The sequence below is a fragment of the Myotis davidii genome, unplaced genomic scaffold (assembly GCF_000327345.1).
Source record: "Myotis davidii unplaced genomic scaffold, ASM32734v1 scaffold65, whole genome shotgun sequence".
NCBI lineage: Eukaryota > Metazoa > Chordata > Mammalia > Chiroptera > Vespertilionidae > Myotis > Myotis davidii.
Genome location: NW_006297833.1, coordinates 539,750 through 561,476, shown reverse-complemented (window position 1 = coordinate 561,476; position 21,727 = coordinate 539,750). Strand labels below are relative to the sequence as shown.

Genomic DNA, 21,727 nt, shown 5'->3' with positions numbered 1-21,727 from the left:
TCGGGGTGAATGTGTGGGGTTCCCCGCCACACTCCCTCTCCCACCGAAGCCGCCGAGAGAGCGGGAGCGGGGAGTGGAGACCCGGGAGCGCCTGGCCGGCGCGGGCGGGACCCTGAGCTGCGGGCCTGACTCCTGTGATGATGTAGCCCGCATCGCGGGCAAAACAGCAGCAACACTCCTTTTCTTTTGCGATACGTCTCTCCTTGTAAGTTAACTAAACAATTTCTCACCTTAAAACCTAAATGCACCCCTGGCCGGTGTGGTTCAGTTGGTTGGGGCGTCATTCTGTACACGGAAAAGTCCCGGAATCGCGGGTTTGATTCCCGGTCAGGGTACATACCCAGGTTGCAGGTTCATCCCCAGTTGAGGTGCGTGCAGAATGTTTCTCTCTCATACTGATGTTTCTCTCTCTCGCCCTCTCTCTTCCTCTCTCTTCCTCTCTCTTCCAAGTCCATAAAAACATTTAGCTTTAAAAAGCTAAAACCATACGTTGCAACAACATCTGAGAGCTGCTGATCCTTTGTCAGCAGGTTCGGTGCGGGGAGTTCACTGGCACTTTTCAGACCAGCGTCTGAATGGATTCAGCAGCATTTCTTGGGCTTCTACTCTGTGCCGTGCTTGCGGGGAGCGCTCACAATTTTTAAAAAGCTGGGTCATAGCGATTCTATTGGCTATCAGCGGATTTACCAGAGTAAATAGGAGTCAGTTGGGTTTCCCAAATTTCTCCTTTTGAACAACAAAGACAGTTGGTTTTGATTTCCCAAAATACTCTGGCCCCTTCATCTAGTGCTGTCACCCTCTCCATATCCTCTCCTTCAGCCAATTCCGTTCAATGCTCTCAGACCGGCCATCTCTCAAATGTCTAATGACATTGCTGCCCTGCTGACCATCTACTCGGGTAACTGCCTCGGGTCTTTGTGCTGACATGTTTGCCGCAGGAAAAGCTGTCTTTAGAAAACATAGGTTAGAACTTCGGTAGAAGGTGACATGAAGAATTTCAACTTTTTTCTTTCTAAGAAACAAGTTCAAAACTGAGGTCTTTCATAGAAACCCTCCTGAAGAAGGGTCAAAAGAGGAAAAATTCGGGTTGACATGGAACCAAATTTTACTCAAACCCAACACTGACAAGGTAGATGTGGGAGCAAAACATCTCATGGGAAACTGAGGCCTCCCAGCAAAGAAAGTGCTGCAGACCCCGTTCAGGAAACTGCTCCCTGGGCAGCTGGAGTGGAGCCGGGAAGGGACCTGCAGACAACTCTGGGGAGGAAGGGAGATCAAGCTCTGCAAACAGTGGCTCCCAACAGCTGTTCTACGAGGGAAAGTGACAGGCTGATGTGTATGTTTGGGGCTACCTAGTGATAACTCCTCAATGCCAGGTTCTCGTGCTGTGTTTATAATCAAGAGCTAGACTGGGCATAATAAAATGCTAGTACTGTTTGTTTCACTAAAATTATTTTTCTCTATAAACAAAATGTCATGGCCTTTGAAAACATAGATAGCTCTAGCCTGTTATAATTGTATAAAACATTTTATAATTCAACTTCAAGTTGAATTGCTTCAAGTCATGCCACACAGAGCATATGAACACCTTAAATATAGAGTGTCCCCAAAAATGTATTAACACTTTGGGTGATTATAAAGTCAGGCTTATTAGCATACAGTTCATTTTTAAAATTTAAAAGCATCTACAGAAATGAATGCATGTTTTTGTGGGGTTTTTTTGTCAACACCTGTTTTCAAAGAATGACCATTCTGGTCCAGGGACTGCTGATAACCCAAAGCAATGGAATTGCAAGCATCAAGAATTATTTCGTTTGGTATTTCTGCACCTTCAATTCGTCAACTGTTGCCGGTTTTGTTCCATAAACTTTATCTTTAATGTATCCCCATAAAAAAGTTTAGTGGATAAATATTCTTTGTTCAAAGCTTAGTCTGGCTGAAAAGAAAGAAGCATTAATTGAGCGGTCAGTTGTTGTAATGTGTATACCTGTTTTGGGGACACCCTGTATATGCCATATCATCAGCATGCATGCAAGATTCCTGCCTGCATTACAGAACACACTGAGCTCTCACTTCCAGCGACCATCACACAACAAAGATTGTAGCAATAATTCTGCTGTCTATCGTTTAAATAAGTTGTACAATTTTTCTGAATTCTAAATTAGTCTGAATTCTAATTGAAGGGGAATTTGAAAAATCATTTCTCTTATTTATACATGCTCTAAAAAATTCAGAAGCTTCACACCTCTACATATGTCTAGAAATACTGTCAATTTGAAATTGATATATCACATGGAACTATTTCTACTTGAGCAGCTCTAGACCCCAATAAAATGTATAAAATAACACTCAACTTTTTTTAATATTGAAAAGTCTATGAAATTGAGTTTATTGCAATAAACAAGTTCATGGTTTATTTTTGTTCACGTTGAAAGCCTAATTTTCTAGACCAGAAGTTTCTACAGCAGATTACTTCTTCTCTGGACAGAGGCACAAACAGTTTCTGATAAAACACAAACCAACATGCATGCGGCCGTTTGTCTTCGGATCCAGTGGAGGAGAAAGAGAAGGGTCTCTGGCCAAACAAGGACGTGAACACGGAAATCAGACAATGAGGGCTACACAGCGCGTGGTCTGCTTTGTCTGTCAGAAAGCTCAAGACTAAAATGCCTATTCGGTTAGAGCTGGACTGTGTCTCTCATCCTGACATAGCATATTGAGGGAGGCTGAGATTTTTAGTCAGAAAAATCGACTTCCAGTTCTGTGTTCACCACTGATCACCCTTCTGAACTATGTGGCAAATGACTTGGTATCTTTAAATCCCTTTTCTCATTAGTAAACCCACTTCACAGGATTGTTATCAGGGTTAAATAAAATAATGTATGTGGAAAGTACTTTCTGATAGAAAAATAAATCCCAAATGTTCTATGTAATTATAAAACACTGGACCTCCCCTTTCTATAAGTCTGTGTTTTTCAAACATAGGTTGCAACCTATTAGTAACTGATGAAGTCAGTTCAGTGGATTGTTATCTTTCTTTTTAAAATGTATTTTTTATTTATTTCAGAGAGGGAGAGAGAGATATAAATATCAATGATGAGAGAGAATCATTGATCAGCTGCCTTCTGCTCACCCCACACTGGGGATCCAGCATGTGCCCAGACCGGGAATCGAACCTGTAACCTCCTGGTACATAGGTCAATGCTCAACCACTGAGCCACACCCATCGGGCATTATCAGACTTTAAAAATTAAATAAAATTGAAAACATCAGAGTGCATTACGCATAGTGAGGATAAGGGTTGCTTCAGGAAACTTTTTTCGGTTATATGTGTCTATGTCTAAGAAGTCATAATATTTTTAATTTGGTTGCCTACAAAGTTTTGAAAACACTGTTCTGAATGTGCATGATCTTTATTTTAAACCTTTTTTGGCTTAAATGTCTTATTCAGTATGTGCCTTTACTGGAAACCCAACTCAATCCTGTTTGGAGGGAGAAAGTTGAGCTAGAAATGAAAGAGAAATTGGGGGAAGGAGGAGAAGGGAGCTCATGTCAAATACTTTTACATACAGATATGATTGTTGAGCTCTTATTTATCAGCCTCAAACCCACCCTTCAGATCTCTCCTGTACGATGCGGGAGCTGAGCTGAGACTGAAAACTAGTGCATTTCTCATTTGACAACTTGCTACTGGTTGGGATTTGTAGGAGGCACTAGAGGGAGGCTTGAAAGCTGAAGGCTGGGGGAAGGACTTGTTTCTTTCTTTCAGCTTCCTGTTCCCTTCAGTGAGCGCCTGGCAGTGCTTCTGGTAGTGGCAGTTTACTCCATTAGCAGCACAAAGTTCACATTCGTTTTATATCACAAAGTTTGGGAACATACTATTTCTTATGTTGTGTTTATTTTAAAGTCATATATATATATATATAATCTCATAATGTGTTATTTTATAATAAGTTTATGGAGGAAAATGCAGCTAAGGTAAATGTCCTCATATGTTTTCAAACCCTTTGGTCACATCACAAATCACAGACTATTGGATCTGTTCATTCTTTCTTTCAGGACTCCCTCAGTCTGTGTCCTCCTCTGCTTCCCCTTGGCCCCGGCTTTTCCAAACACTCTCTTGCTTCCTCACCAGGTCCCTGCAACAGCCTAACTGGTCTCATCTCTAGCACCATCTTCCCCAGGCCACCCTCACACTTCACTTAGGCCAGAGAGAGCTTTCTGTATGTGGATATGATCAGTGCCTCTCCATTACCTAACACTGGTCAGTAGCCTCCATAGTCTGAAGGGTCAAGTTAAATTCCCTAGCCTGGACTCTCAGGCCTCTGCCTTCTTGAGCCCAGACACGCAGGTCCTGAAGCCCAGTGTACTGCCACTAAACAATGTTCTTTTGCCTCTAGCTAGACGGGCCCACCACCTTATACTTTCTATGTTATCCTCCCTTCCTTCTTTTCTTCCATTATTCTTTATGCTAACATTTATGGAGTAATAGCTATGCTAGGCTTAGGATCTTCTAATCAAGTCTGTTACCTCATCAGTCATTGGGTGTTCTCCAGGAAATATCGCAACTTCCGCAGTGTCCCTCCGTGGTAGCTAGTTTCCAAGACAGCCCCCAATGGAGCATGCCTCTTAGTAGCCACATCTGTGTAGTCCCTATCCTTGTGGAATCTGGGTTGGGCCTGTGACTCACTTTAACCAGGAAACTGAAGCAAAACTGATGCTGTGCTGGTTCTGGGCCAAACACTTAGGAAGACCCATGTGTGTGCTTGGGGGAGCCCCAGACTACATGTCAAAACCCCAGCCACCGTGCTGGAAAGACCACACGGAGTGCCACATGGAGAGGCTGCATGGAGAGGAGAGGCTCTAAGACAACATGGGGAGGGAGAAAGGCCCACCAACCCAGGATCCCAGATGAGCCTCCAGAAAACTCCAGCCACAGTCACCATCTTACTGCAGGACATGAGACCAACAGAACTGCCCGGTCAATCCACAAAAGTAAAAAAAAAAAATGAGCCCCTAAGTTTGGGGGTGGTTTGCTCTGTGGCACAGATAACTGAAATGCCCTTTCACCACCCCATGCTCTCCATCTTTCCCCCACTAGCACTTTTTCCATCCATACCTTTACTAGATTCCTAATCAAATTTTGTCTGTCTCCCCTAACAGTAAGTTGCATAAGGGCAACAATTGCATTCTATTTATTTTTTTACCTGAAAAGATTCAGTATAGAAAACAGAAACCACTTGAGACATTTCAAGTAAATGGTGATTTGATATTTACAAAATCACTGAAAAGCATGCCACTGGCTAGACTTTTGGGCTCAAGGTCGTGTCACCATGGTTGTAATACAGAGGCCTGGAAACTGCTGGGCTACCACTGCTATCACACATCCAAGAAGATGATGGTAAAAATATTTCCCAAAAGCAAAATCCAAGGGTAGAGCTGAACTGTAACATTCTCACTTTGTCTGTGAATTTCATATCTTCTGCACTATCATGAAAGTCGATAGGCAAATACAAAATTCATTTTAGATGTTAACCTTTTCACCTGTTTCGCAAACGCAACCAATTTCTGCAGAAGTAAAGAAGTTGCTTTTTCAAGACCAGTGCAGTAGCTGATTCTGGAAAGTATGTATAGAGTATGTTTAAAGAAAATAAATTGGCCACAAAGTCTATATTCTTGAAAATAGTCACAATGAAGGCCATATTGACAGGTAAACTCTATGGCTTCACTTTGAACTTTGTTTAACCTTGGAGATTAAATAAAATCACTTCATGCATACTCTTTATTTATCCAAGCTATCACTTACAGTGCCACATAGCTGTCTTTTGAGATGAGAAGTGGAGCAGAAACCATAAATAGGAACTCAAGACTTCTGGTTTCTTTACTTAGTTCAGCCATTCACTATAAAGATGGATTAAGATCGTTTTCACCTTTGTATTTTCACCATTTATAAAATACAGGTATGATAGGGTAACCACACAATGCTGACAAAGTATTGGGTGAGCTCTCACCCATCCCATTATCTCATACACTGTATACTGAATCTCTGAGCCCCACAGGGCTCATAAGCAGTTACAAAGCACATTGCTCACATGATTAGTTTAGCTTTTCATAAAAAGCATGAGCAGGGCCCAACTGGTGTGGTTCAGTGGTTGAGCATCGACCTATGAACCAGGAGGTCACAGTTTGATTCCCAGTCAGTGTGGGAGGCAGCCTATCAATGATTCTCTCTCATCATTGTTGTTCCTATCCGCGCCCCCCCCCATCCTCTCTGTGAAATCAATAAAAACATATATTTTTTAAAAATTACTGAAGGGTCCCAGGTTCAATTCTGGTCAAGGGCACATGCCCAGATTGACAATTTGATCCCCAGTGTGGAGCGTGCAGCCCTTCAATACCTTTACTAGATTCCTAATCCAGAAGGCAAAATGATTCTCTCTCATCATTGATGTTTTTATCTTTCTCTCCCTTTCCCTTCCTCTCTAAAGTCAATAAAAAATATTTTTTTAAAAAAACATGACTAGAATTCTTAAAAAGAAGTTGATTATAGTAGGTGAATTTTAGCGGGATTTTTTGTGTGGAATTGTGTTATTTGCTTCCATTGCTGTTGTTGAGATCTTATGTTTTTTAATGAGTTGTTTTATAGTCTTTTTTTTAAAGGCAAGTCAAAACTATAACCAAATATTAATGGTAGATAACTCTGGGGAGTGGAATCAGGCATCATTCCTTTATGTTTTACTTTATGTTCTTATGAATTGCTTATATTTTTACAATGGGAGCACAGCATTTTCAAAACTAACAATAAACGTTCTAAAATGTTATCAATGATTAACTCTGAGTAGAGGGATTGCAGATGATTTTTACATTTTTTTTTCTTATTTGAACTTCTTGAGAAAAGAATGTGCATGCTTTAAAAGAACATTGACTACGTTGTTGTCACTTTTCCTACAGAAAGTGCAGCAAGTGTACTAAGTTACAACTCAGTGTGCTCTTAGAAGTTGGTAAAACCTTCTTCACCTCATTAATCATTGGTAGATCTGAGGAACCTCCGCAAACCAGAAATAATGGTGTGGGGTCACACTGCACAGTACCTGGGGAGGCTGTCTGACTTAGGATCCATCAGGCCGGACAGTTCAAGGTCAGACTGGGAAGGGAATGAGAGTCTTCCTGGGACACTGCCCCATTCTTTTGTGGCTGTCAGAACGTGGCCAGAGAATGCCAGGGACCGAACATGTTGCCTTTGTTTGGGGAACTTTATATGATGTGATTCCTTGTTGTGTTTTTCTGTTTGTTTTTATTCCATAAACTTGAATGGACTGCTTACTATTTACCAGGCCCTGTGCTGATAGAAAGAGGCAAAATATAGGTCTCCTACCTTCAGGAAGTTCATCATCAAAAGCAAGACTCAGACAAGTAACAGGGTACATTGCAATATAGGAACGTAAGTGATCTATCTTGGTTTATACAAAGTGCTCAAAAAATATCAAGGAAGGAAAAACCAAGTCTGGGGGATTCAGGAAAATTGTAGCAGAGTTTGAAGTAAACAGTTCAAGGAGAGGGGATAGGAGGGGGAGTTGGTGCCAAAGAACCGCTAGGCAAAGACCTGGAGTCCATAAAGAGTGTGGAGAAAGGACACATGCAGTTCCTGCATTTACCACGTTGCTGCCATCAAGTGACCACACAGCGGTTTAAAACAATACAAATTTATTCTCTTGTTGTTCTGGTGGTCAGAAGTCTGAAATCAAGGGGTCAGCAGGGCTGTGTTGCTTCTGGAGACTTCGGGGTGAGTCTGCTTCCTGCCTTCCCAGCTGCCGGGGGCCACCCCCATCCCTCCGCCCCGCCTTTCTCCCATCACTCCAACCTCTTGCTTTCATAGTCTGAGGTCAAGTCCTCCTCTTCCTCCCCCATGTAAGGACACTTGTGATGACATTGGGCCCACCCAGATAATCCAGGATAATGTTCCCATCTGAAGATCTGTAATCTAATCACATCTGCAAAGTCCCTTTGGCCCCAGAAGGCAACATTTACAGGTTCCAGAGATTAGAACCTGGAGATGGTTAGAGCCATTCCTTAGCCCGCCACTGTCACCCTGAGACTTTTACACCCTAATTCATCCACCTGGACAGCTCTTCTCCCTCGGGTCAGTTGAAGTGGCTCCTTTGCAGTTATGGTGTAAACCTGGGCAGTTTGCTGAATGTCTCCCACTTGAGTCTACTTATCTGGGATATGGGGATAACAGACCCAGACTATTAGGTTTTTGTGAAGAGAAAATGAGTTAATGTATGGAAAGCAGCACTTGGAGTATAAAAAGCTCCAGCGTAAAAGGCCTGTTGCCGTCATTGCTTTTGTTACCCAGGTTTCTATGCCAGTAACACCTCTGCAAAAATACCTTTCCTAGCTGCCCTATCTGAAGTAGTCCCTCTAGTAATTCTCTACATACCACTATTCCTTTCTTTCTTTTTTGTTTTTCATAATCATGGTCACAGTCTCAACATTATTTTGTATGTGGTATGTACTTCACTTAGTGTTTTTCTTCCACTTCCTTCACTACAACGCAAGCACATTTACCACTGATTCTTCGGCGCCCAGCATGAGGTTTGGCCCGTGGTAGGCTTGCACTAAGCACCTGTTGAATGAACAAATCAAACGCCCTAGTCCTGCATCAACCAATAGAGTAGCCACTAGCCACACATGGTTACTGAGCACCTAAAATGTGGTGATTCCAAACTGAGATGCCCTGAAAGTGCAGAATACACATCAAATTTTGAAGACTCAGCATGAAACAAATAACATTAAATATCCCATTAGTAATTTTCATATTGTTTACACATTTAAATAATAATTTAGATATGTTGGGTGAAATGAAATACATTAGCATCAGTTACTAAAAAATTTAAATTACATATGTGATTCAGATTATAGCACTGCCCTCGAAAGCACTTACAGTATGTGCTCTAAAGGTTAGACTGCGGTTTGAATCGTCGTCCACCTTTTACTAGTTGTGTGACCTTAGGCAAATTACTTCTTTCAGAAAAAGTTATCTATCATTAGCTAAGTTCCAAAGAAAAAAAAGTATTTTTTGTCAGAGTTGTTCAGAGCTTTATAAATGTTTTCAAGTAGGGAAAAAGAATAATATGAATAAAATTTTAGAAGATACTTAATAGTGATTGATGGTGGGGCTTTCACTTCTAATAATGTCTGTTTCTGATGGTTTGTAGTTTTCTTAATGACTGTGACATTTGGAAGAAAAATATCAATATATTTTAAAAATAAATCAATAGAAGTTTATCAAAATTCCCTAAATTTGTTTCCTATAAATGCCAGTTTTCAAGCCTGAAACTAAAGACTGCCCCAGAGGGTTTGTAAGGCATGGACATCACAGCTCATATCAGCTCTGACAAAGGGCCACCATTCATGAAAGCCTACTGCATCCCACTCCTCCCGCTCTCCCCTGGCCTCCAAGTCCGGGACGTGCTATGCCAAACAAATGTCCAGGGAACTATATAAAGAATTGTTATACTTCTTTTCCAAATATTTCCTTTTTTCATTCTGACTTTTCCCTAGTTGTTTTATCAATGTTATAATATACAACATAGTGTCTTGTGCTTAGCAGGTGCTCAGTAAATAGGAAATGACTCATTAAAAGAATATACAAATAAATGAATTTAATATAACTAACATCTCCTTCTTCCACCTTATTGTTTATGCTTCTCACTGTTTTCATTATTAATTTATAATTTTTTCAACATATTTGCTTCCTTCTTTCTTTTCTCTCCCTGATGCCATTACCCATGGATTTCTTTATGCTTTTTCTTTTATCTGCCACTTTTTCTTTCCAATCCTCTTTAATATAGCTCCTGACTAAACTTAGGAGACCTGCAATTCTGGCTGTTACAAAAGTGTTTTCAAAACAACTTTGTATTTGTATAGCACACTATCATTTATCTCAGAAAGAGGAAATATATACATATTGATAATATAACTAACAAACCAGAATGTAGACTGCTCCATGGGACAAACAAACCTGTTTTCTTCAACAAATAAATTGTAAGATTAAAAGTAAACAAAGAGATTGAAGGGCAATATCTATTATAGATTAATAAAACCATTAGAAACATATCAACCAAACATAATTTATAAACTTCTTTGTATTTTAGTATAAACAAACAAAACTATAAATAAAAACATTTAAAAGACTTATGAGACAATTGTAACTTTGAACACAAACTAGATATTTAATGATATTAAGGAATAATTGCTATTTTTATTGTAGTATGATTGACATACATTATATTAGTTACAGGTGTACAACATAATGATTCAGTATTTATATACAATGCAAAATTATCAACACCATAAGTCCAGTTAAAATTCATCACATACGTAGTTACAAAAATTTGTTTCTTGTAGGTATTGAGAACTTTAAGATCTACTATCCTGGCTACTCAAAAATGCAATATAGCATTATAAGTGATAGTCACCATGCTGTATATTATAATCCCAAGTCTTACTCATTTTATAATTGGAAATTTGTACCTTTTTATCCCCTTCTCCCATTTTGCCCACATCCACCCCCAGCTCTGGCAAACATCCATTCATGTTGTCACAAAGGCCAAGGTTTGCTTCTTTTTATGGCTGAATAATATTTCACTATATATACTCCATATATATCACATCTTCTTTATCCATTCATGCAGTGATGGACATTTAGATTGCTTCCATATCTTGGCTATCCTATATAATAAAAGCGTAGTATGAAAATTGTCTCCTCGACCGGAGTTCTTCTGGGAGTTTGACCAGGGGGCAGGGCCAGGGCCGGTCGGGGGAAGGGATGGAGTACCCTGCTGGCAGCCTACAGCCGCTAGGGTCCCTACCAGTTCATGAATTTCATGCACTGGGCCTCTAGTTGTAAATAATGCTACAATGAGCATGAGGGTGGGTGTATCTTTTCAAATTAGTGTTTTTGTTTTCTTTGGACACATACCCAGAAATGGGACTGCTGAGTAATATGGTAATTCTATTTTTATTTTGTAGGACCTCCATACTGTTTTCATAATGACTGCACTAAGCTACATTCCCACCGACAATGCACAAGGGTTCCCTAACCTCACCAACACTTTTGTGTGCAAACAGCAATGTTTAGTTGTACAATCAACATTTTTTATTTCTTATCTTTTTTAAAATAACAGTTTATTTTTCAAAATGCACAGCTGGTGAGACCTGTTGTTCATACATCATCACCAACAGTTGGGGCATCCCCACCTTTGGTATTTCTGGCATAAATTACTTGAGCTCTATGCTTGGAAACTTGCCCTGGCCAAGGAGCCACAAATCTTCCATCTCTTAGAGACAATAGCTGGGGTTATAAGCTTGTAGCTGGGAACTTCCTTACAGAGCTTGTCATATGTTGCTTTGCCAAACAAGACCAGTTTATTGAGCTTGTCCCGAACTTTGTCTTTGGACCACTTCTTCCTTTTGGCCTTGCCCCCAGATTTGTTCACTGGATCTTTGTCTTTCTTGGCCAACTTTCCAGTATCTTTCTGCTTATTGTCGTCCTTGGGTGGCACAGGGAAACTTGGAGAGCAGCTCCTACCATTACTACCTCGGTAAGATCTTAGGCAAAAGGGCTATTTCTTGTCTTTTTTATAATAGCCATTCTGACAGGTGTGAGGTGATGTCTCATAGTGGTTTTAATTTGCATTTGGCCCTAGCTGGTTTGACTCAGTAGATAGAGCGTCAGGTTCGATTCCAGTCAAGGGTACGTGCTCGGGTTGCAGCTCCATCCCCAGTGGCGGGCGTGCCGAGGCAGCTGACCAATGTTTCTCTCTCATCATTGATGTTTCTGTCTCTCCCACTCCTTCCTCTCTGAAATCAATAAAATATATATATATATTTAATTTGCATTTGCCTGATGATTTGTGATATTGAGTACCTTTTCATATGTCTGTTGGCCGTCTATATGTCCTCTTTGGAGAAGTGTCTATTCAGATCTTTTGCCCATTTTTAAATTAGATTGTTTGATTTTCTACTATTGAGTTGTATGAGTTCTTTACATATTTTGGATATTAACTTTTTATCAGATATATGATTCCCAAATATTTTTTTCCTATTCAGTAGATTGTCTTTTCATTTTGTTTATGGTTTCCTTGGCTGCACAGAGGTTCTGTTTTTAAGGTATGATAATGGTAAAAGTGCCCATATTTTTTAATGATACACTCTAAAATATTTAGAAATAAATGGATATGATATTTGGCATTTTATTTAGAATATTGGGGAGATGTAAATGAAGCAAGATTGGCAATGAGTTTATCAGTATTATGTCTGGGTGATGAGTACAAGGACTTTGTCAGACCATTTGTCTTTTTTTTTTTTTTTAAATATATTTTATTGAGTTTTTACAGAGAGGAAAGGAGAGAGATAGAGAGCTAGAAACATCAATGAGAGAGAAACATCGACCAGCTGCCTCCTACACACCCCACACTGGGGATGTGCCCGCAACCAAGGTACATGCCCTTGACCGGAATCGAACCTGGGACCTCTCAGTCCCCAGGCCGACGCTCTATCCACTGAGCCAAACCGGTCTCGGCCCATTTGTCTTTTGAATGTCCTTAAAATTTGTCATAATAAAAAGTAAAACATAAAATAATTGTTTATTGCAAATAAATGTAATTATAGAAAATTTGAGAAATGTAGAAGAGTAAGAAAAAGGAAAAAAAAATGCCCCTAATGCCCTAGCTGGTTTGGCTCAGTGGATAGACAGTTGGCCTATGGACTAAAGTCGTGGTCGGCAAACTGCGGCTAGAAAGCCACATGCGGCTCTTTGGCCCCTTGAGTGTGGCTCTTCCTAAGCCTTAGGAGCATCCTAGTTAGGTTAATAACAATGTACCTACCTATATAGTTTAAGTTTAAAAAATTTGGCTCTCAAAAGAAATTTCAGTCGTTATACTGTTGATATTTGGCTCTGTTGACTAATGAGTTTGCCAAACACTAGGGGTCCTGGGCTTGATTTGTCAAGGGTACCTACCTCTGTTGCAGATTCAATCAGGATGCACATGTGGGAGACAACCAATCAATGTGTCTTTTTCACATCGATGTTTCTCTCTCTGTCTTTCCTCCTCCCTTTCACTCTCTCTCTCTCTAAAAAAAAAAAAAAAAAAAAACAAAAAATCAGTGGATAGATTTTAATAGAAAAATAGCCTCGGGTGAGGATTAACAAAAAAATAAATTAAATAAATGCCCCTAATAACACCACAGTGATTATTTCTTAATCATTTGTATTTTGGTATGTTTTCTTTCAGTCTGTGTTCTATGCACACACATATATAAATACATGTGTGTACCAATGGCTATTTTAAAGCATGACCACACATTTTTGACAGTCCTCCCATAAAAAAAATGGAGTCTATGTCTTCCCTCCTTGAATCTGGATGAGTGCATGGCTGCTTGGCCCAATTTAATATGGTGGAAGTGACTCAATGTGATTAAAAGCCATGCTCTTGGGACCTTGAGCCACACTGTAAGAAGTCTGACTACCCTGTGGCCTTTAAGCTGTGAGGGAGCTACATGTAGAGACCAAGTGTAGAGAGACTCCCATTGAGAGCTCCAGATGAGCCTTGAGTCATCTCAGAAAAGGTGCCAGATTCATGAATAAAGATGCCTCCACGTGATTCCAGCCCCCAGCCATTCAGGAATTCTTAGCTGAAGCTTCAGACATAGTAGACAAACGAAAGCTACTGCCTGGCCAGTGTGGCTTAGTGGCTGAGTGTTGATCTATGAATCAGGAGGTCATGGTTCAATTCTGGTCAGGGCACATGCCCAGGCTGCAGGCTCAATCCCAGTGGTGGTCACAGAAACATCGATGAGAGAGAAACATTCGATCAACTGCCTCCTACAGGCCCCCAGTGGGGATGTGCCCGCAACCAAGGTACATGCCCTTGACCAGAATCAAACCCTGGACCCTTGAGTCCGCAGGCCAACGCTCTATCCACTGAGCCAAACCGGTTCGGCAATAAAAATATATTTTAAAAAAAGAAAGTTACTATTCCCTGTTTGAATTGCTGGCCCACAGAATCCATTAACACATTAAAACAGTTACTTGAGCTTTGAGGTAGTTTGCCACCCAGTAATAAATGGTAGGAACAGAATTTGGTACTTGGAAAGAGGTTGCTGCCTTAAAAATGGCTAAAATATGTGGTATTTGTTTGGGGACTGGATGACAAGCCAGACAGGCATTGGGAAAACTGATGGTAAAAAAAAAAAAAAGTGAGGAAAATGTTATCAGAAGCTGAGGAAAGAAGATATTTGTTATGTATTGGCAGAGCTTTTGGCAACACTGTCATCTGAGGTCATGTGGAAAATAAGAAATGTACTTAATAAATTCAATAATCTGGACAGGGTATTAAGGTGCCACCAACTTATTTTACCTGACTATATAAAATGTGAAAGGATAAAGATGAACTAAAGAACGCAGCCTTCAGTTTTTTAAGTATAATTAAGAGGAAATGTAACCATGGCCGGTGTGGCTTAGTTGGTTGAGCATCATCCTGTACACCTAAAGATTGCTGGTTTGATTCCCTGTCAGGGCACATGCCCATGTTGCAGGCCTGGTCCCCGGGGTTGGGGTGTGTACCAGGAGCAACAAGTAAAGGATTTTCAAAATAAGAGAAGATGTCTGAGCAAAGATCAAATCCAGGGCACTATCAAGAAAATATGTTTTCAGAATAAAAATGAGCCCAACAGTATGACTTTAAGCCCTTTGTTAGGACCTAAGAAAAGTATAGAAAGAATCTTTCAATCAGATAAAGTCTTTTTAAGGGAAGAAAATTGTTTCTTCTACCCTCCCTAACTAACAAAAGATAGATTAACAGGAGAAAAAATTTTATTAATATTTTACCTGCATGGGGGTTCACAAAAAATAAGTGAAACTCAAAGTGACTAGACTCAGGGTCTTACCCACCATTTTAACAAAGGAGAGAGGGTTTGGGCTTCAAGAGATAATAAATTGTGGGGAAGTGACTAGAAAATATATGTTGGAGATTAGGTTATTTTAGTAAGATTTGTTTATGCAGATACATCTTAGTGTTGATTCTCCATCTTTGGTGATATAAGAATTGCTTGCCTCTTCCTGCTACAGGAGGGGGGAGGTGCCTTTGCAAAAGGAAATGTGTGTCCTTTTAGGCAGGAAAGCGGAGGGCAAAGAACTATCCCTGGCTCTGCTGACTTTCAATTGCCTGCAGTTCAAAATAATTCCTATGCCAAAGTGGCATATTTTAAGATGGCATATTTTGCACCTTTCAGCCTTCTACAGATTTTAGGGCAATACAACCTCTATTAAGCAATAGGATTTCTAAAAATCTTAAAGGTGTTGTTGCACAGAAGCTTCATGGGAGCTTAAGGAGGAGAAGGCTTATGTCTGATTGGTGGGTAGTTTTAGCTATGGAATGGATTTCTACAAATTGAAACATAAAAGGAATTGTATCAGCTTGAATTAAAAGGAACAGAAACAGTACAAAATGAAATGAGGCCTTCGGCTCCCCAAACGTCTGGGCAGAAATCCGGCTTTAAATATTGCCAACATTGGTTATCTTTTATGGGAAATGGAATGTGACTCAGAGAATTGGAACAAAGACCTACAGAGTAGAGGGAAAAGTCCCAGATAGTGTCTCCCTGGGAGCAGAACAAAGTCTTAATCAATAAATGGGTCATATATGCTGAGATGGATTTCAGAATTAATGTAAACCAATGACTGCTGTGTTTCTGTTTTCTCCACTTTCGGATAGGAGTATCTATAGCAGTTATCCTACCCTTGTCCCAACACTGTATGTTGGGTTTATTTGAGGAAGGAATGCCCAAAACTTTGTCTCTAATTCATGAGTTTTCAGATTAAGTGGAACCAAACCCAAGGAACTTAACTCAAGGAGCCTAACATGCACCCGGACTTGATTTACATTGTGAGATCCTGGACCCTGAGCCTACACCTAAGCTCAATGCCTTAAAGAGATGAAGCTTCAGGAGGAGAACTTGGATGTGGAGGAATGTAAATAATTTGTGGGCATGGAATTAACTGTAAAAGCTTGAATTCTTTGTGTTAAGGATAACAATCCTCTGTCTTAGGAGCAAATACTTTTTTGTTCTTTTTTCAAGGCTACCATACTGTGAAGAAGCCCAAACCACGTGAAAAGAAACGGTGATTAACAATCCAAAATGAGCCCAACTTTTGACTCATTTTACTTAGGCACCAAAGAAATGAGTAAAGAAACCTCTAGAATAGATGATTCTATACCAGACACTCAAGTGGGCCCAGGTTGGGGATTAGCCCTCTTCCTAATTGAGGATGCAGACATTGTAGAGTGGAGACAAGTCATTCTTGCTGTACCTTATCTTTTAGAGGGCCATTTTTCAGCCTATCACAACTATATAGTTACAGAAGATCATACTGTATAGATTCTTTTGTATTCTACCTTTTTAGATGTATGAACCAAAAGGAATAAGTATTCCCTCAGATTGTCAAATACTCTGAAAGCAGCAGCTTTAAAGATTATATAATACTAGTGTCCCAGTGCACGGACTCGTGCACATTGAGAGGAAACTAATTAGAAGAAATATTTTAATATCACTATTCACCCTTTCTCTATAATAGAAGTGTCAACCAAATTCACAATCGACAATGACAGATCAAAAACACATGTGTGAGATTGGCACCAGCAAGAGCTTTATATGTATTATGCATGCATGAGTGGCTGGCCATGGGAGGTTGGCTGTGGGAGCGCACTGACTACCAGGAGGTAGCTCCTGCATTGAGTGTCTGACCCCTGGTGGTCAGTGTGCGTCATAGCGACTGGTCGACCGGTCGTTGGGTTGTTGGGTCGTTCGGTTGCTTAGGCTTTAATGTATATAGATTCTAATGAATGTATACCATAGTTTAGTTTTCCAAAATCTTAATGTTAGACACTTATTTCTAACTCCCTACTTCTGGGGAGTTATTTCCTTAGATTAGTTCTAGATGTGGAATTACTGAACTCAATTAGATTTTAAGACTTATAAAATATATTTCCAAATTGCCATAAAAATATATGAATTTACAGTTTTCTCATCAATCGGGGAAGTGCTTGTTTCATCATACCCTCTCTAGCATTGAGTATTGGATTTTTTTAAAGTTTTGTATTATTTCATGATGTTTCTTATCATTTTGCATTGAATTATTTATGTGTTGAGGATAACATCCTCTGTCATTTTAGAAGCAAATTTTTTTGCTATAAATTTTGAAAATGATGTTTTTGATAGCTATCTATTGTTTATAATTTGTTACTTTGCCTTTATACTTAGAAGGTCTGCATATTCAGAAATCAGACTCAATAGTAGTGGAAATAGCATGGTATTTGATGTCAGAAAGGCCTGGATTAGACTCTATCTCCTAGAGATAGATGTTGGTTGTTACAAAGATTAAATGAAAATCTAAAAATAATAGATTCAAGCAAATCACAGAAAATGCAAATGTCCAATAAACGTGAAAATGCACTCAACCTGCTGAATAGTTATGGAATGTAAAATTAAATTAGTTACCATTTTCTGTCCATCAGATTAAAAACTAACTTACACTGCAAAGAGGTTTTGAAGAAAGGGAAACTCACTCGTAGGCACCTGTGGTGGTATTGTGAATTATTAAACTGTTTTGGAAAGTAATAACTATATTTATTAAAGTAAAAAATAAGCATTTTCTTTCTTTGACATAGCATTTCCAACTTAAGTAATCTATATTTTAAAAGTACAGAGTCTTAGCCAATTTTGCTCAGTGGATAGAGCATCAGCCTGCAGACTGCAGGGTCCTGGGTTTGATTCCGATCAAGGGCACATACCTCAGTTGCAGTCTCCTCCCCAGGGCATGTGCAGCAGGCAACCAATCATTGTGTTTCTCTCACATCAATGTTCCTCTCTGTCTTTCCCTCTCTCTTCCACTCTCTCTAAAATCAACGGAAAAATATCCTCGGGTGAGTATTTTAAAAAATTATAAAAAAATAAAAGTACAAAGATATGGAAGGGGCCCCATGCTGGCTGGGCACCAGCCTTGCACGGCAGTCTCCAGAGTTGGTTATGAAAATAAGGAGCTGCAGACCTAGCTGGTTTGGCTCAGTGGATAGAGCATTGGCCTGCAGAGTCCCAGGTTTGATTCCTGTCAAAGGCACACGCCTGAGTTGCAGGCTCGATCCCCAGTAGGGGGCATGCTGGAGGCAGCCAATCAACGATTCTTTCTCATTACTGATGTTTCTATCTCGCTCTCCCTCTCCCTCTCTGAAATCAATTAAATTTTTAAAAAAGAAAGAAAGTGAGCTGCAAACCCACCAGAGGGAACCACGTAATCAATGTAACACCAGCTGAACCCACAGCTGCCTCCTGCCTCCTCTAGTCCCACCCAAGAATTTCTGGGCCTTCCTTTCTTCTGAGGGTGACAGTGTCTCCTTATTAGGTTGATAAAGTAAAGGACCATATTGAGGAAGCCCATGGGTTAGGGATTGTTGGGGGCTTTTAGGATCCCAGGGCAGCCTTCAGCCAACCGGCAGCACACAGCAGGACCTTTGGCTACGAAGCCACAGGGAAGTCACCTTCACCAACCACCTGAGTGGGCCTGGAAGTGAATGACTCCCCTGTTGGGCCCTCAGATGAGACTAGGGCCTGGCCCACGCTGGACTGCAGCCTGTGAGACCCCATGCAGAGGACCCCGCCAGGCTGTGCTCAGACTCCTGACCCATAAAAACTGTGAGATAACAAAGGTATGCTGTTTTGAGCTGCTAAGTTGTGGTGATTTTTATGTCACAATAGAAAATGAATTATTTCAGCAGGTCACAACCCACTAGATGGGTTTCATGACCCACTCGTAGGTTGCAACCTACAAGCTGAAAAACACAGACTTGCTCAAATTAAAGTTACAAATACTTTTGGAATCTGCAGGAATGTGACTTTGTGACAACAACAAATCTCTCAAGTATATTTATTACAGGAAATTGAGTGTATTTGCCTAAAGAAGAAAACAAAACAAAAGTTGCAAAACTATTCAAAACGAGAGTATTCAAAACAATTATTCCATTTTTTCCTGGAATAACAGAACCAAATCTGTAGATTTAGAAAAATATTATTATATGGGGGGAATGCTACAAAAAATTTATCACGGAGCCATTCTTGGTAAAGTACTTAAACTTCAAAAATAAAGGAACAATAATTTGGGCATCTACTTTAAAAAGATCAACTGTCTTAAAAGGAGTAAAATAGTAATACTTGACTTAGACTTCTAAGCCACAATGGTAGAGCCTGCCATATATTCAAGAAAATCTTATGTTCTCTTCTTTCTGGACACACAGCATGTCTACATTTCCTAATACACCATGTAGATAGGTGGGGCATTGTCTAGGTCTGGACAACAATAAGTTAGTGGGAGTGATGTGTGCCCTTTGCGGCCTAGCCTTTTAAAGAAACAGCTTTGCTCCCTGCTTGTGCTCCACTCTGCCAACCGGATGCCAGCAAAAACTAGATTCTAAGGACTGGCGGATTATGAAAGAAGCTTAAGTCACTGAATTACCACATGGAAGAGTGCTTCACTGTCAGCCAGAAACATCTGCTTCATAGTATTTTGTGAGAAGAAATAAATTTTTATTGTATGTGAACCACCATCTATTTGGGGGCCATTTTTATAGTTGTGAACATTAGTGCAACTAGTACATCAGTATCCAACACTAGAAGAAAGTGAAGCTGTACTTAAGAAGAACTCAGGGAAAAAGCATGACCCAAGAATTTTACAGAAAATACAGGCTATATAGGAAAATGATATTTTTTAAAGAAGCAGTATATAAGCAAGTTTTATATTAAATAAGATGACAGAGCTGAAACCAAAGATGTTTGGCATATCATTAAGTGCTAATGGTACAAACTTACTTATTTTTAAAAATCTCAGATGGATATTAGGAAAATAAGATATCCACATGTAAAACAATAAAGTTGGACCCTTACCCTACACTATATACAAAAATTAACTCAAAATGGATAAAAGATTTAAACCTAAGAGCTAAAATGTTAAATTCTTAAAAGAAAACATAGGAGGAAAGCTTCATAACATTAGATTTGGGAATGAGTTCTTGGATATGACACCAAAAACACAAGCAACAAAAGAAAAACATTGGTACATTTGCTACATTCAAATTAAAAACTTCTGTGTATCAAAGAACACAAGTCAACAAAGGGAAAGGGCAACTTATGAAGTGGGAGAAAATATTTGCAAATCAAATGGTGATAAGGGGTTCATATATAAAGAACTCCTACAATTCAACAACAACAAAAAGGCAATCTGATTAATTATAGGTAAAGGACTTGACTAGGCATTACTCCAAAGAAGATATGCAAACAGCCAATAAGCACATGAAACGATGCTCATAACACCACTAATAATTAGGGAAATAAAAATTCAAACCACAATGAGATACTGCCTCAAACCCATTAGGATGGCTACTGTCAAAAAATATTTGAGTACTAAGTTGGCAAGGATGTGGAGAAATTGGAACCCTTGTGCACTGTTTGTAGGAATGTATAATGGTGTAACTGCTATGAAAAAATAGTCCGATGGTTCTGTAAAATATTAAGCACAGAATTACCATATGATCCAACAAATCTATTTCTGGAGAGTATGTATATATTAGAGAGTATGTATATATTCAATGCATGAAATTCATGCATTGGGGGGGCAGGGAGTTCCTCAACCCAGCCTGCACCTTCTCCAATCTGGGACCCCTCGGGCGATGTCTGACTGCCTCTCACAATCTGGCACCGCCTGCCTGCCTGCCTGATCGCCTCTAACCCATCTGCCTGACTGCCTGATCACCCTTAACCACCTCTGCCTGCCTGCCTAATCACTCCTAGCAGCTCCCCTGCTGGCCTGATTGCCCCAACTGCCTCTGCCTTGCCCTGCACCCGGGACCCAGGATACCCTCCTCCAGCTGGTCATAGGCACCTGGGACCCAGGCTTCCCTCCCTCTGGCTGGCCGCAGGCACCCAGGACCCAGGCCAGCTTCACCCAGGCCAGCCACAGCTGCAGGTGCTGGCATGCAGGACCATGGGGCAGGTGGCTTGTCCCTCTCCTGGGCTGCAGCTTGGCTGGTCCCAATTCCTCTCTTGTGAGCTCATTTGTGCCTTGCTGGTCCCCATTCCTCTCTTGCAAGCTCCTTTGTCCCTGGCTGGTCCCCATTCCTCTCTCCCCAGTGTTAAGTGTCTGAGCCATTATGGCGTGACTGCATGAGGGTGTGATGACCATTTGCATATTAGCTCTTTATTATATAGGATATCCAAAAGAATTAAAAACAGGGTCCTGAAGAGATACTTGTACACCCATGCTCATAGTAGTATTATTCACAATAGCCAAAAGTTGTAAATGTCCTTCAATGGATGGAGATTTAAACAAAACGTGTCATATGTATACAATGCTATATTTATTCAGCCTTAAAGGGGGAGGAATTCTGCCATATGCCTCAACATGGATAAAATCTGAGGACATTATGCTAAAAGAAATAAGCCAGACACAACAGACAAATACTATATGATTACACATACATGAGGTACCTAAAGTAGCCACACTAGGCCTATACATCCCGGGACACTAAAACCACAACACCCAGGGACCAGCTGCAAACCGAGGAATATCGGATCTCAAACAGTGTGAATACACAGACTCGGACAAGCTCTGCACCTT

The 21,727-nt window shown here is 40.2% G+C and overlaps 1 protein-coding gene and 1 pseudogene across 1 annotated transcript in view; one reads left to right on the top strand and one right to left on the bottom strand.

Annotated features, from left to right (window-relative positions):
* The window catches only part of PDX1 (pancreatic and duodenal homeobox 1), an 11,520-nt gene extending 7,314 nt beyond the window's left edge, over positions 1-4,206 (top strand). Inside the window, exon 3 of the mRNA XM_015570442.1 lies at positions 4,136-4,206. Coding sequence (XP_015425928.1) covers positions 4,136-4,206 — 71 coding nt within the window. The remainder of the gene's footprint in view (positions 1-4,135) is intronic.
* Positions 4,207-11,227: 7,021 nt separating this feature from the next.
* LOC107184652 overlaps positions 11,228-21,727 on the bottom strand; it is a 22,894-nt pseudogene continuing 12,394 nt past the window's right edge.